The 12928-nt window shown below is 66.0% G+C and overlaps 2 protein-coding genes across 2 annotated transcripts in view; one reads left to right on the forward strand and one right to left on the reverse strand.

The window, feature by feature from the left end:
• Positions 1-555: 555 nt before the first annotated feature.
• LOC130584033 (CYFIP-related Rac1 interactor A-like) lies at positions 556-3702 on the reverse strand. The gene is given in 11 exon segments (XM_057383778.1): positions 556-1095; positions 1188-1258; positions 1447-1573; positions 1668-1747; positions 1841-1957; positions 2047-2124; positions 2213-2349; positions 2522-2627; positions 2705-2826; positions 3300-3507; positions 3510-3702. Coding segments are annotated over 11 exon segments (1272 nt in total). The 5' UTR covers positions 3672-3702; the 3' UTR covers positions 556-1031.
• A 6659-nt stretch (positions 3703-10361) lies between these two features.
• Positions 10362-12928, forward strand: part of HPCAL4 (hippocalcin like 4) — a 5061-nt gene continuing 2494 nt past the window's right edge. The window contains exons 1-2 of the mRNA XM_057383773.1: positions 10362-10401; positions 12317-12486. Coding sequence (XP_057239756.1) covers positions 12325-12486 — 162 coding nt within the window. The 5' untranslated portion in view covers positions 10362-10401; positions 12317-12324. The remainder of the gene's footprint in view (positions 10402-12316; positions 12487-12928) is intronic.

Raw genomic sequence — 12928 nt, forward strand, 5'->3', positions numbered from 1 at the left:
GACAGGCGGGAAAGGTGGCGGGAAGCGGGGCTGGCATGTCACCAAACCCCGCGGGATCGGCCCTGTGCCACAGGGGGAGCGCCCTGAGGGTTCCCTCGGGGGGGACACAGCCCCAGCCAAGGGGGGCTGACCCGGGATCCCGCCCCGGTGGGGTCTCCTCCATCCCCGGGGGGCACAGGAGGGGTCAGCGGGGCCGGTGGCGCGGGTGGGGCCRGCGTGGCTGCGCTGTGGCGGTGTCACAGGGCCATCTGCCGGCAAAGCCACCGCCTCCAGCAGCCGCCCAGTGCTCCCAGTCTGCAGCCGCCGCGGTACTGGGGAAGGAGGAGACCCTGGAAAGGCTGGGTGTCCCCCCACCATGGCGACACCCTGCGCTCTTGTCCCTCCTGGTCACCGTGGGGTTGACACTGAGGAGGTGGCATTTGTCCCACGGGCAGGGGACACGGTCCCTGGCGTGGGATGGGGACACAGCACAGACGGCCCCGCTCCGGCCACGAACAGATTAAATGTCATTTTATTTCACATCCCCCCTCCCCCCCAAAAAAATGTAGAAAAGAAGAGGTGAGTGTGGATTTAATTGCTCATATTAAAAATCTACCAGGTGAGACTGAGCCGTTTCCTCCAGAGTCAGTGCAGATCCACAGGGATACTTCTTCCTCCTCTCCTCCTCCTCCTCCTCTCCTCTTCCTCCTCCGATTGGGGACCAGGGTGGGCACCGGGGCGCCACCCGCCCCCTCCCCAGGGTGTCCCCAGGGTGCCTTGGGCACTCTGTGCCAGCCCCACCAGCACATCCCTGCCCGGGTGTCCCCTGCCCGACCCCGGTCCCCTCGGTGCCACCCGCACCCCGCATCCCGGAGCTGATTTAGGGGCGGGCCGGGGGTGCAGGAGCTCGTGGGGAGGGGCCGGCCCGGTTTGGGGTCGCTTTCCGTATTTCCGTGCGTTCCTCGCTGTCCCTTTTCCCTCGGTACAAAATGAGCTGGATGGTCATGGGCGTCGGTGACACGGTGACGAGCGGCTCCGGGGCCGCGCCGCGCTCACTGCAGCAGCGCCCGGATCTGTTTGGACGTGGTGTCGTCGTTGAGGTGCCGGGTGGTGTACCTGGGGACACGGGGAGGGGACACGGCTCACAGCCGGGCGCTGCCGGGGGTCACCCCGCCCTTGCCGTGTCCCCAAATCCCCGCTCCTCKCACCTCAGAGCGTTCAGGAGCCCCTCGGTGCTGGTTGAGGGTTGTTCTTTCAACACTTTGATGCAGCCTTTCATCTGATGGGGCAGAGAGAGGGGTTGTGAGATCTCACGGGGGGCTGTGCCCTTCCTCCCCTTCCTCCCCATCCTCCTCCTCGCTGCTCAGGGGGATGAGCCCCTCCTGAACCATCTCAGGGACATCCCCATGGGGACAACCCAGAGAGAGGGACCCCGGGGAGGGTGGGACGGCTGTGACCCCCACTCACATCAATCTTGGARGTCTTGGCGAAAGCCCCCACGGGGTGCACGTGGTCGTAGAGGATGATGACTCCCACCATCACCCTCATACAGAARAGCAGCGTCTCGGTGTTGGTGAAGCGGCTCCGGTACTCCCTGAGCCGGGACAGAGGCTGGCTGAGCCTGGGGGGTGACAGAGGAGGGACCCCAGCCCCGAGATATCCCCCCAAAAACGCTGCGGGGTACTCACGGTGTCTCCAGCATCACCCTGCACACGCACGCCATGGTGCTCAGGCAGTCGGTCGTGTCCTCGATCGGGAGGGTCTTGTTCTGAAASCCAGCAGGTCCCGGCTGCTCTTTTACCCCTCTGTGGTGGCCGGAGGGGTCTCCCCCTGCCCCGAGGGTCCCCCCAGCCTCGCTCACCTCTGACACGAACTTGGTGGTGGCATTGCTGAGCGTTTTGAGCATGGGGGTGGCCTCGGCGTAGAACAGGGACATCCTGTTGGCCATCTCGTTGTTCACCTCGCTCTCGGCGTCCAGCTGGGGGTGTCATGGGGGTCACTGGGGTGGCTGAAATCCCCTCCCCGAGCCYCCAGTGACCCCCCAGAAGGACAGCAGAGACCCCTCACCTGCAGGTTGTTGATGCGGTTCCGGCTGATGGTCCGTCTGTAGTAGCTGAAATCGTTCTGGATGGCGGGGTTGGTCATCTGGGGGGACAGCGGGGTTAGGGAGGGACTGTGCCAGGTCACAGCCCCTCAGGGTCCCCGGGGTGATGTCCCCGATCGGGGGGAGCACCTTGAGCTCGTCGAAGCTGAGGGTGAAATGCAGGATCTCAGCGAACTGCTTGGCCAGGGCTTGCTCCCGCTCCAGGTGCTGGGTCGGGGCATAGGGCGGGCTGGTGAGGGCCTCCAGCAGGCTGCGCAGGGCGTTCTCTGCGGACAAAACACTCCTGGTCCCCCTCCACACCTCCCCGACCCCCGGGGAAACTGAGGCACGGCGCAGCATCCCGCTCCGCGTTCGGGATTCCCGCAGCCTGCCCCGTTCCCGGCTGCGGGGAGGGACGCGGGATGCCCGGGGGTGATGCAGGGAAGCTCGGGCACTCACCCAGCCGCAGCGAGAACTCGTAGAAGCGTTTCAGCTTGGCGACCAGAGGGCACACGGCGCTCCAGGCGCGCTCCTGCAGCCGCAGATCCCCGGGGTTTTGGATGGCCTGGCAGGGGGAGAGCGCCTGCGGTTGCCCCGAGCCGCGGCGGGCGGGCGGGCGGGGGTCTCCGGGGCTGCACCCACCTCTCGGATCTCCTGCCCGGCGCCCGTGTAGGACTGCAGCTCGGCCAGGATGGTCTGCGCCTCCTCCAGCACGGCGTTCACCTGGTTCCACACCGCCGTCTCGGCCTCKGTCGGCTGCGCATCTGCAGGGCAGCGCCCCGGGGAGAGAAACCCGGAGGGCTCTGAGCGGGGCCCGGGGCGGAGAGAGCCAGAGCGGGGTGCCAGCACCCCGAACCGCGGCTCTCCCGCCGGCCCGCAGCCCTTCCTGGAGGGATTCTCCCCCTGATCCGGCTCCTTGCCCGAGCTCGAGTCAAGCCGTGGAGTGAGGGGGCGGCTGGGGGCGAGTCCTGGCTGCCCCTGTGCCCCGAGGGTCCTGCTCAGCACGAGGGGTCCCCGAGCAGCCCTCGGCACTGCCAAGTGCCCCGGGGGAGAGGGTGCGGAGCGACAGCCCTCCCCCTCCCCGGGGACACCCCCGGATGGCAAAGGTGGGGGAGGACGTCTGGGGAAATGGGCGCGATGCGATGGGCGACGGGGACAAGAACTCAAAATGGTGTGGATGTGTGGAAAACTCAGGATAAGTACGGAACGAAAACGGAAAATAAAAATCCCATCTCACTTTCAAAGTCAAGGAAAAAATTAGGGCCTTGGTCAAGTTCGTTATAAGTCAACACTTTTAGAAGGTTCCCCATGTGAAACCTGCAAGAGAAGAAACAAGAGGAAAAAAGCATGATGGTGAGGTGGAGCCCGGGGAAGAGGTGCTGGGCTGCGGGCAGCGGCGGTGGCCGGAGCCCCGTCCTCCCCCCGCTGCTCCCCGGGGGCTCGGGGAGGGCTCCGGGGGCGGCCCCGCGGCTGCTCCGGGCCCCGGGTGCAGCCTCTTCCCCCCCGATGGTGATGAGCGCTGGCGGATGGGGTGATGGAGAGGGAGGAGCGAAGGGAGGAGAAGCCGCCGGGAAGACCCTGGAGTCCCTGGAGTCTTGGCCACGGGCATCCCCCTCCTGTGGGCAGAGCCGGCCCCGAGTCGGGGGTCCCGGGGAGCCCCCAGAACCCGCGCTGGGCGCTGTGGAAAAGGCTGCGCTGCCCCAAATCAGCCAGGAGCAGCCAGGAAGGTCCCTCGCAGTGAGAATGGGCGGCTGAGTGACCCCAGCCCTGGGTGCCAGAGGCGCTGCGGGGAGCTGGGCACGGCCCGTCCCCGCTGGGAGTGGAACTGGGGCCGGGGCTGGGGCGAGCGGGTGCCGCTGCTCTGTTTCACCCTCCTCTCTCTGTTCCCCWGGAGGAATCGGGGCAGCAAGGCGAGCCCTGGGGCTGTGCCCGGTCTGGCATCCTGCCGCGGTGCCCACTGGCCCAGAGGTGGGGTCCCAGAGCTGTCCCCTCCTGTCCCCGTTAGCCCCGATCCGCGGGAAGCTCAGGCTGTCCCTGATCGCCATCCCCTGGTGCCGTCTGCTCTGACTTTCCCAGCAGTGCAGGTGGCACGGGATCATTCCCAAGTGGCACGGAATCATTCCCAGGTGGCACGGGATCATTCCTAGGTGGCACGGACCATTCCCAGGTGGCACGGACCATTCCCAGGTGGCACGGGACCATTCCCAGGTGGCACGGAATCATTCCCAGTTGGCACGGACCATTCCCAAGTGGCACGGACCATTCCCAGGTGGCACGGGATCACCCCCTCCTGCTCTCCCAGCCTCCGGGCTGTCCCTGTCCTGCCGGTGTCACCGGACACGCCACACCGGTGCCAGCAGCTGACAACAGAACGTGTGCCTGAGGCGCTCCCGGGCCGGCTCCTGCTGCTCCCGCACCCTTCAACCAGGACATCTCCCGCACCCTTCGAGGGATGGGGCATCTCCCATTCCCCTGCCCCGCTTTGCAGATTGAATTCAGGGCCCTGAGGCTCCTGGGGACACGGGGCTGCTCGGGGACGTCCCCATCCTCTGGACGGTGGCAGCCGCAGTGGCAGCCCCGGTGCCCTCCCCACGCCCGCCCTGCTCGTGGGACTTACTTTCAAAATCCAGGAAAAAATGAGGACAGTTTTCTAAATCTTTGCCCAATACCTTTATCAGGTTGCCCATGGCCAGCAGACCTGAGGCGAGAGAAACAGAACTGAGCAGACAACACCGGTGCCACCGGCCGGTCACCCCCGAGCCCCCGTGTGCCACCCCGACCCTGTCAGCTCTCCCAACATTTCTGCCAATTCCAGAGGTGGGCAGGGAAGGGGAATGAGGGTCTGGGAGCGTTGTGCACCCCTGACCATGCTGCCACCCTTGAAACACCCCAAATCCCCCACCCTGACACCTCGAGGGATGTGGGGCCGCCATGGGGTCATGCCATTCCCATGGATGATAGGGCTGGGGAGACCCCAAGTGGGAATTGCGCCCCACAGACGGGGACCCCACAAAACATCCCAGCCACCCCACGGCCGTGCCCTCGGTCCTTACCTCAGTGCCTGGTGTGGCAGCGGTGGCTACGGCAGGAGCAGGGGCTGTGCCACCCGCCCGGGTCACTTCATGGGCCGGCGGGGACCTGAGGGCAGAAGGGCCAGAGGGTCAGGGAGCCCCGCCGGRCACCGGGTGAGGACACTGCAGCTCCCCCATCTCATGCTGCCACCAGCCTTCACAATATTTGATCATTTTGATCGTTATTTTATTGCCGCCGGGAGCTCACCAAGCATCGGGCTGAGCATCCCCGCACCTCCTCACCCCTTGTGGGACCTGCCAGCAGCTCGGGGACAACCCCAGAGCGGAGCCATCTGTCYCCATCTCTCCTTGGAGAGCCCAAAATCCCCAGGGATGGCTCCACTGGTTGGGTTTGCTCCTCCCTGAGCGCTGTGTGAAGATCCCTTAATGCCGCCGATGAACCACAACCCAAATCCTACAATTAATGGGATGATCCCCCCCATTCCCTGCATCCCACCTTCCCTACAGGGATGAGGGGGGTCGGRATGGGCCCCACGGTGTCACCAGGCTCCGGGAAGCAGTCGTGGGACTTAGCAGGTTGTAATTAAGCGCTTGGGTTTAATTAATGAGGCTGAGGAAGGGATGGGGCGGCCTCGTGCCCGGAACGGGGCTGTGCCCCCCCAGCCCAGAATTCCACACTCAGCCCTGGCACAGACCCTTGGCATCACCAGSKCYYYSYCYTCCTCCTCCTCCTCCTCCTCCTCCTCCTCCTCCTCCTCCTCCTCCTCCTCCTCCTCCTCCTCCTCCTCCTCCTCCTCCTCCTCCTCCTCCTCCTCCCAGGCCCGGCAAGCGGTGGCTCTACCCTGGGGCTGCACCAGCTCTTTTTGGGGTCACTGGGGTACCCCAAATGCACCCAGAGTTGCTGTGGCACAGTGACCCCAGCTGAGGTTCACCCTGCTGAGCGCTGGGGTGTTTTGGAAGGGTGCAGGGGTGTTTTGGAGGGGTGCTGGGGTGTTTTGGAGGGGTGCAGGGGTGTTTTGGAGGGGTGCTGGGGTGTTTTGGAGGGGTGCTGAGGTGCTTTGGAGGGGTGCAGGGGTGTTTTGGAGGGGTGCTGGGGTGTTTTGGAAGGGTGCTGGGGTGTTTTGGAAGGGTGCTGGGGTGTTTTGGAGGGGTGCAGGGTGTCCCTGGGGTGTCGGGGGTGCCTGGAGTGCTGGGTCAGTCAGCAGGAAGGGAGGTTGGCACCTGCTCTGCTCTGGCACTGGCCACGGGCTGTGAGGGGCGTGCGGGCACCCTCCTGCCCGTGCCACCGTTGTCCTTGACGGGGCTGGCATTTGTCACCGCTGAACTCTGCCTGCGCCCGGTGAGGGGGCACGGACGGGTCCCCGCGGTGCCCGGGGTGACTCCGGAGCCGTGGCACAGGGTTTGGTGCCAGCTGGGGTTCAGGGATTGCTGGGGGCTGGCTTCGTTTGGGGTTTTGCACCGTTCCCTCGGTCCCAGGTGCTTAAACCCCACAGGAAGGGGGGGTTTGGCCCGGGGGTCCACGGCGCGACCCTCCCGGGGGGGCTGTCGGGGYGGGCGAGGGGCTCCCTTCAGTGCCCACTGCCGACTGGGGGAACTGCGCGCCCCAAATCCGCCGGGAGCGACACCCCCRAGCCGGGAGCGCTCCCAGAGCAGCGCGCTGCCAGAGGAGGGCAGGGAACAGCAGGATCCCTGTCCCCAGCCACACCCGAGGTGGCCCCGGCTTCCGTCCCTCCCTGCGGTGGCCTCGTTGCACCCCGGCTCCGTTCCAGAACCTGCTCTTCTGCCCGCTCCCCACGAGCATCCCGCGCCCCACGGGGACCCCACGGCGGGTGTCACCTTCTTGGGGACATCCCAGCCGATGSGSCGAACCCCCACTCCTGCTCCAAGCMGASCCCGATCCTKCATCCAGCAGCACCTTTTCCCCGAGCCGGCRGTGCCCGGGATGGCCACGCCGGAGGGGCAGCGATGCCCCCGGCTCAGGCCACCCCGTGTCACCGTTTTGGGGCTGTGTCCCTTTGCTGCCGGCGCAGCAGCGCCGTGGGCACCGCAGCCTGGTGCAGCGCCGCAGCCCCGGCCGGGGGCTCTCTGCCCCTTCCCCTTGACCCGGCCCCGCTCCCCGCAGCCCCTCGCCCACAGGGTGCCCACCGGGTGCCCGCTGGGTGCCCCCCGCCACCACCGAACCCCCCGGACGCTGTCCCCCACCCATGGCCGCGCCGGCACCGCCGCAGCCGCCGCAGGGTCGGGCGCTCGGTGCCTGAAGGATTTTCCATGGGGGAACAGCTTTTCCCGGGAATCAGAGTGCGGGGGCCAGATCCCACCCCGGGATGAACCAGGGCACCCCGAGCGGGGTGGAGTTGCGGTTTCTCAGCGCGGTGACCCCCCCCGGTTCGGGAGCACCGTGGCCGGAGGGTGCTGTGAGCCCCCCGAGCGGGGCCGGTGGGGTGCGGGGGGCTCCGCTCCGCCCGGCTGCGGCTGCGGCTGAGCAGCAGGATTTACCGCAGGGCTGCCGGCAGCCGAGCCGCAGCACCCACCCCGTGCTCCCGCACCCAGCCGGGGCCACCGCGGGGCTACCGCGGGGCTACCGCGGGGCTGCAGCATCCCAGGGTGCGGCGAACCCACCCCAAAGCCACCCCACTGCCGCTCACCCCACCGCTCACCCCACCGCCCCCGGGCCGGGCGAGCGCCGGGCTGGGGGTGCGAAGCGCAGCGAGGGGTGGGCGAGGGGCTGCCGGCGGGGTTCCTGGGGGCACAGCAGCCCCTCGCCCTGCTGGCAGGCCTGCTGGCAGCCCTGTCCCCTTGCCCGCGGCGGCCCGCGCTCACCGTGGCGGTGGGAGCCCGCGGCGTGGGCGGGCGGCGGCGGCGGCCGGGAGTCTGCGGATGCTGGCGAGCGCGGGGTGCCGGGGACGAGCCGCCCGCCGTGTGCGAGAGCCGCCCTGCGCCAGCTGCCGAATGCACCACAAAGACCACCATAGCCCCCCGGCCCCCCTCCCCACGCCACTGGTGACGGTGACGTCTCAAGTGTGAGGGAGACGGGGATGTTTAACCCCCTGCGYGCCGGCCGGTGGAGAGCTGCGGCCTGGCGGGGACAGGGGTCCGGTGCTTGCTCCCTGGGTTTGGGGGACGCGGGGACATCGAGAGAGTCCCCCCCCCCAAGTCAGAGCCAGCCCGGGTCGCCCCCAAGACCCGCAGCAGAGGGAGGGGAAACGCGAATGTTCCTTTGCTGCTGCCCCAGCCCGTGGGTGGCACCGCTTCCCCCGGTCCCCTCTGCGGGGAGGGGGACAAGGACCGACACCAGCTGGTGCCACCGCAGTGGGGACAAACCAGGACCCTCTGTGCCCCACCAGCTCCCCCAGGATGGGTTTGGTGGCACGAACCGGCGCAGAGCCCTTTTCTCAGGGGCGGCGTAGGAAGGAGGGAACCCCAAAATTGGGCGATTCCTGTGTTTTCTGCCCCATTTCCCCGCACATCACAGGGATGGGGATATCGAGAGGGACTCCCAGAGTTAGGGTCACCCCAGGTCCAGCTTGCCCAGTGGCACCCAGAGGTGTCCCCCAGGGGCACGGGGTGGGTGACAACAGCTCCCCACTCCTTCACAAGGACATTTGTGCTGGGGGTCACCGATACCCAGAGCCGGTGTCACAGCTGGGTGACCTGGGGGACAAAGGATAATCCGCGGTGACCCCTGCTCCCCACAGCCCCCTGGGATTTCTGGGGGGCTGATCCCGCCGTCACAGCCCAGAGGGGGTCTGTGGGGTCCCCCCAATAGGACACAGCCCCCCGGGCCGTGCYGGTGCAGCCCGCAGCCGCTGGGGGAAGCTGCAGCCCTTTGCATCCCGCGGAGCCGCTGTAGGGCGGATTTAGGATTTAGGAACCGCCAGGGCCGTGGCAGCTCCGCACCCGGGGGACGCGGTGGCTGCAGKAGCGAGGGGCTGTCACAGGGCTCCTGTCCCCTCAGACACCGTGCTGTCCCCTCTGCGAACCCGGGGMCACCAATTCCAGCCGAACCTGGGCTCATGCCGGGGTTTGGGGCGCCCCGATTTCCGGGTGTTGGGCTCAGCTCAGTGGGAGTTCTCCCAGCCCTCCACGACCCCCGGACACCATCCCAGCACCACGACCCCAAAAATGACACCCCATGACCACAGAGTCACCCTAATGCTCATCCCCAGGGCATCCCTGGAGCTGCCCTGCCCGTTCAATCCTTTCCGTGCCCCTTTGGCACCCCCTTCCCATGAGCTGAGCGGGGCCGGGCTCAGCCCTGGCAGCCCGCGCTGCTTCAATTAAGCTCTCATTAATTTTTCAGTCCCCCTGCGCAGCCCGGGCACGGGCGGTTTGCAGAGCTGCCTAATTGATGTCTTCTCTACTCCACATCGCAGAGCTGGCAGCGGGGCCGGGGGGGTTCATCCCTCCCCGCAGCGCTCGGGGAGATTCACGGAGAGGCTTTGGGGTCACACCGAGCCGTGTCCCGTGCCCCAAAATCCGTGGGGCTGAATCTCCTCCTCATTCCAGGTGGGGTCCAGCCCTGGTTGAGGATGTGGCACAAGGATGTCACCCGGGGTGGGGGGCGATGGAGTCCTGCAGCCCCCGCGGTGGAAATATTTGTGTTTTTTGTAACCCAGCCCTGTTTCATGTGCATCTGGGGCGGTTCTGCCGCTTCGTGCGGCCACAGAGAAGGGCTGAGCACCCCACAGCACCCCACAGCCCCGCTGGGGACGGGATGGGGGACAGCCCTGGCTGGCTGGGGACTTCATCCAGGCTCAGCTGTCACCAGCTAAGTGCGGGCTGGCCCAGGTGGCACCGGGATCCCAGCAGGATRCCAAGGTCACCGGGAAAAACGCTCGGCGATCTCCATGGAAACATTCCGCTCTTGGTTCTGGAGATCAAAGTGTTTTTTTTTCGTCCCTCTCTCCTCTGTGCYTCAGCTTTAACTCTGCCAAGCGTTAAGAGGGGTGTCACTGCGTCCCGGTGTCCCCAGGGCGRGCAGAGCGGGGCCAGCACCCCCTGGCATCCCAGTGCCACCATCCCCCGATGTTCCTGCGCATCCCCCGGTCCCATCGCCCCTCCCAGCATCCCGGTAGCCCCCCATCATCCCACCACGACCCCCACCCCGCGGCCCCTCCCTCTTGATTGACAGCGCTGGCAGCCAATGGCCGCGCGTCGCCGCCGGGGGGGCGGGGGGTCCGCGGTTACAAGAGGGGCGGGAGCGGCGGGGGCTGCGCCGGCGGCTGGACCGCGGCCCCTCCGGTACCGGCAGCGGTTCCGAGCCCCGCCCGGCCCCGCCGAGCCGCCGCTGCCCCCTCCGCACCGCAGGTAAGGGCTGTCGGGGCCGGGATCCCGCTCCCCGTGCGGATCCGCCGTCGGGGCAGGTGCCGCCGGGAGCTGCTTCCATCCCGGAGCGATCCCATCCCGCGGGTGGGCAGAGCATCCCGGTGCCCCCATCCGTGCCCCGAGCCCTTTCCCGGCTCTCTGGGGTGCTCCGTGCCGCCCGGGGTGCAGCCCTGGAGGGGACGGCCGCGGTGACACCCCTCTGTCCCGATTTGGGATGGGAAGCCATCGATGGATGTTCACACCGGGGATTTGGGGTGAGCGTGTGGTGGCCCCTCTGGGCGCTGTTCCCTGCCCTGGCACGGCTGGGTAGTGCTTGGAAAAGGGAATCGGGGTCTGTGGGGCAAAGGATGCTGCTCTGGAGTCCTCCTGCTCACTTGGAGGGCTCTGGGGTGCGGTGAGGGGCTGCGTCCTCCTGCCGGGGTGGTGTGGGAGGACGCGGATCGTGGTAGGTTTGGCCCCGTACAGCGCCAGGCGTGCTTTATGATCAATCCCAGCGGTTCAGACCCGGCCCGTGGTGCTGGGGGGGCTCACGGAGCTGGGCTGGGGTCGTTGGGGAAGCCGGGTGCTCCGTGGGTGTCGGGACATTCCCTCAGCGCCGAGGGCTGCTGGGTTCTGTCACCACGGCAGACGGTGACAGATGCTGGTGGGATGATGGGGCAGGAAGGAGCCGCCTCCTGTGGGATTCACCAGCAGCGGGGCTGGCTGGCACCACTCGGAACCCCAAATCACCCATCCCAGGGGACCCCCGCGCCCCCCGAGCCCACATAGCCAGCACCCATGAGAGGAAACGGCGTTTGGTCGAGCTCCAGGTGAACTTCTCCTCAACTTTGCGGAGAGAGGAGCTCCGGGAGCTGCGGGCGAGCCATATGCTGCTCCGGCGGAGCGGCGCCGGCAGCCGGGGCTGCGTGGGAGCGGGCACGGCGCGGATCGGAGCGGCTCCGCTCGCTGCCCAYGCTGCCGGGGCTCCCCGCCGCGGGCAGCGCCCTGGCCAGACCCCAACCCCAGCCAGGGGTGGACAGGAACGGGCTGGACACTGCTAGAACCGSCTGGACACTGCCATGGTGCCAGGGAGGTGTTCATTGTACCCATCCTGGGTTGGGGTTAGGGTTAGGGTTAGGGTTAAGGTTAAGTTTAGGGTTAGGGTTAGGGTTGTGGTTTGGGTAGCATTAGGGGTAGGGTTGTGGTTAGGGTTAGGGTTAAGGTTAGGGTTAGGGTCAAGGTTAGGGTTGTGGTTTGGGTAGCATTAGGGGTAGGGTTGTGGTTAGGGTTAGGGTTAAGGTTAGGGTTAGGGTTAAGGTTAGGGTTAGRGTCAAGGTTTGGGYAGCATTAAGGGTAGGRTTGTGGTTAAGGTTAGGGTTGGGGTTGTGTTTAAGGTTAGGATTGGGGTTGGRGCTGTGGTTAGGGTTAGGRATGGGTGTTYTGCAAAGGGGTTTGGGSTAGGGTTTAGTTTTGGGGTCAGTTTGGACCCCAGTGAGGGTCTGCTGAGATTTGTCACCTTTCACACCGTCCGTGGCGCTGTGGCTGGGCCCAGGTGGTGCTGAGCTCCTTTCCAACCCAAACCATTCCAGAATTCCACGATCATGCTCTGCTAAAGGCCAGGGAATGAGTTCTGAATTTTCAGCTGCTTTTTGAGCCTTTTCCTGCAGCCCAGAACGAGCTCACGGGATGGGGATGATGCTCCAGGGCCAGCCCTCACATCTCCAGAACCAAAGATCACATTCCCAGTGCCAAAATCACCGCCCTGCACAGAAACCCTTCAGCCAGGAGGATCTCCCCCAGGAGGGGACGCAGGATATGGGGTCAGGAAGCGGGATATGGGATCAGCCAGCACACAGGGTGGAGCAGAGCCAGGCAGGACCATCCCTCTCCACATCTGGTGGGTTTTTTTCCCTGCCAGGGGCAGCCATGGGCAAGCACAGCAGCAAGCTGGCGCCGGAGATGTTGGATGACCTGGTGAGGAGCACGGAGTTCAGCGAGCAGGAGCTGAAGCAGTGGTACAAGGGGTTCCTCAAGGACTGCCCCACTGGAATCCTCAACCTGGAGGAGTTCCAGCAGCTCTACATCAAGGTGGGCTCCAGACGGGGCTCGCAGAGCTGCCTGAGGGGATGGAGAAGCTCAGGGGCAGCCTCTGTGCCCAGGTCCCTAAACACAACCCCAAACCTAACCCTAACCCTGACCCCAACCCTAACCCTAACCCAAGCCTGACCCCAACATGAACCCTAACTGTAACCTCTGTGCCCAGCTCCCTAAACACAACCCTAACACTAACACAACCCTAACCCTTACACAACCCTAACCCTAATCCTAAACCTAACCCTAACTCCAAACCGAAACCCAACCCTAACCCCAACCCTAACCATAACCCTAACCCTAACTTCTGTGCCCAGCTCCATAAACTTAACTCCAACCAGAAACCTGACTCCAACTCAAACCCCTAACCCTAAACTCAACCCCAAACCAAACCCCAACCCTAACCCCAAGCTTAACCCCTACCCCAAAACTGACCCTA

The sequence above is a fragment of the Malurus melanocephalus genome, unplaced genomic scaffold (genome assembly GCF_030028575.1).
Source record: "Malurus melanocephalus ecotype Western Australia unplaced genomic scaffold, MMel_1.1 scaffold_658, whole genome shotgun sequence".
Classification (NCBI taxonomy): domain Eukaryota; kingdom Metazoa; phylum Chordata; class Aves; order Passeriformes; family Maluridae; genus Malurus; species Malurus melanocephalus.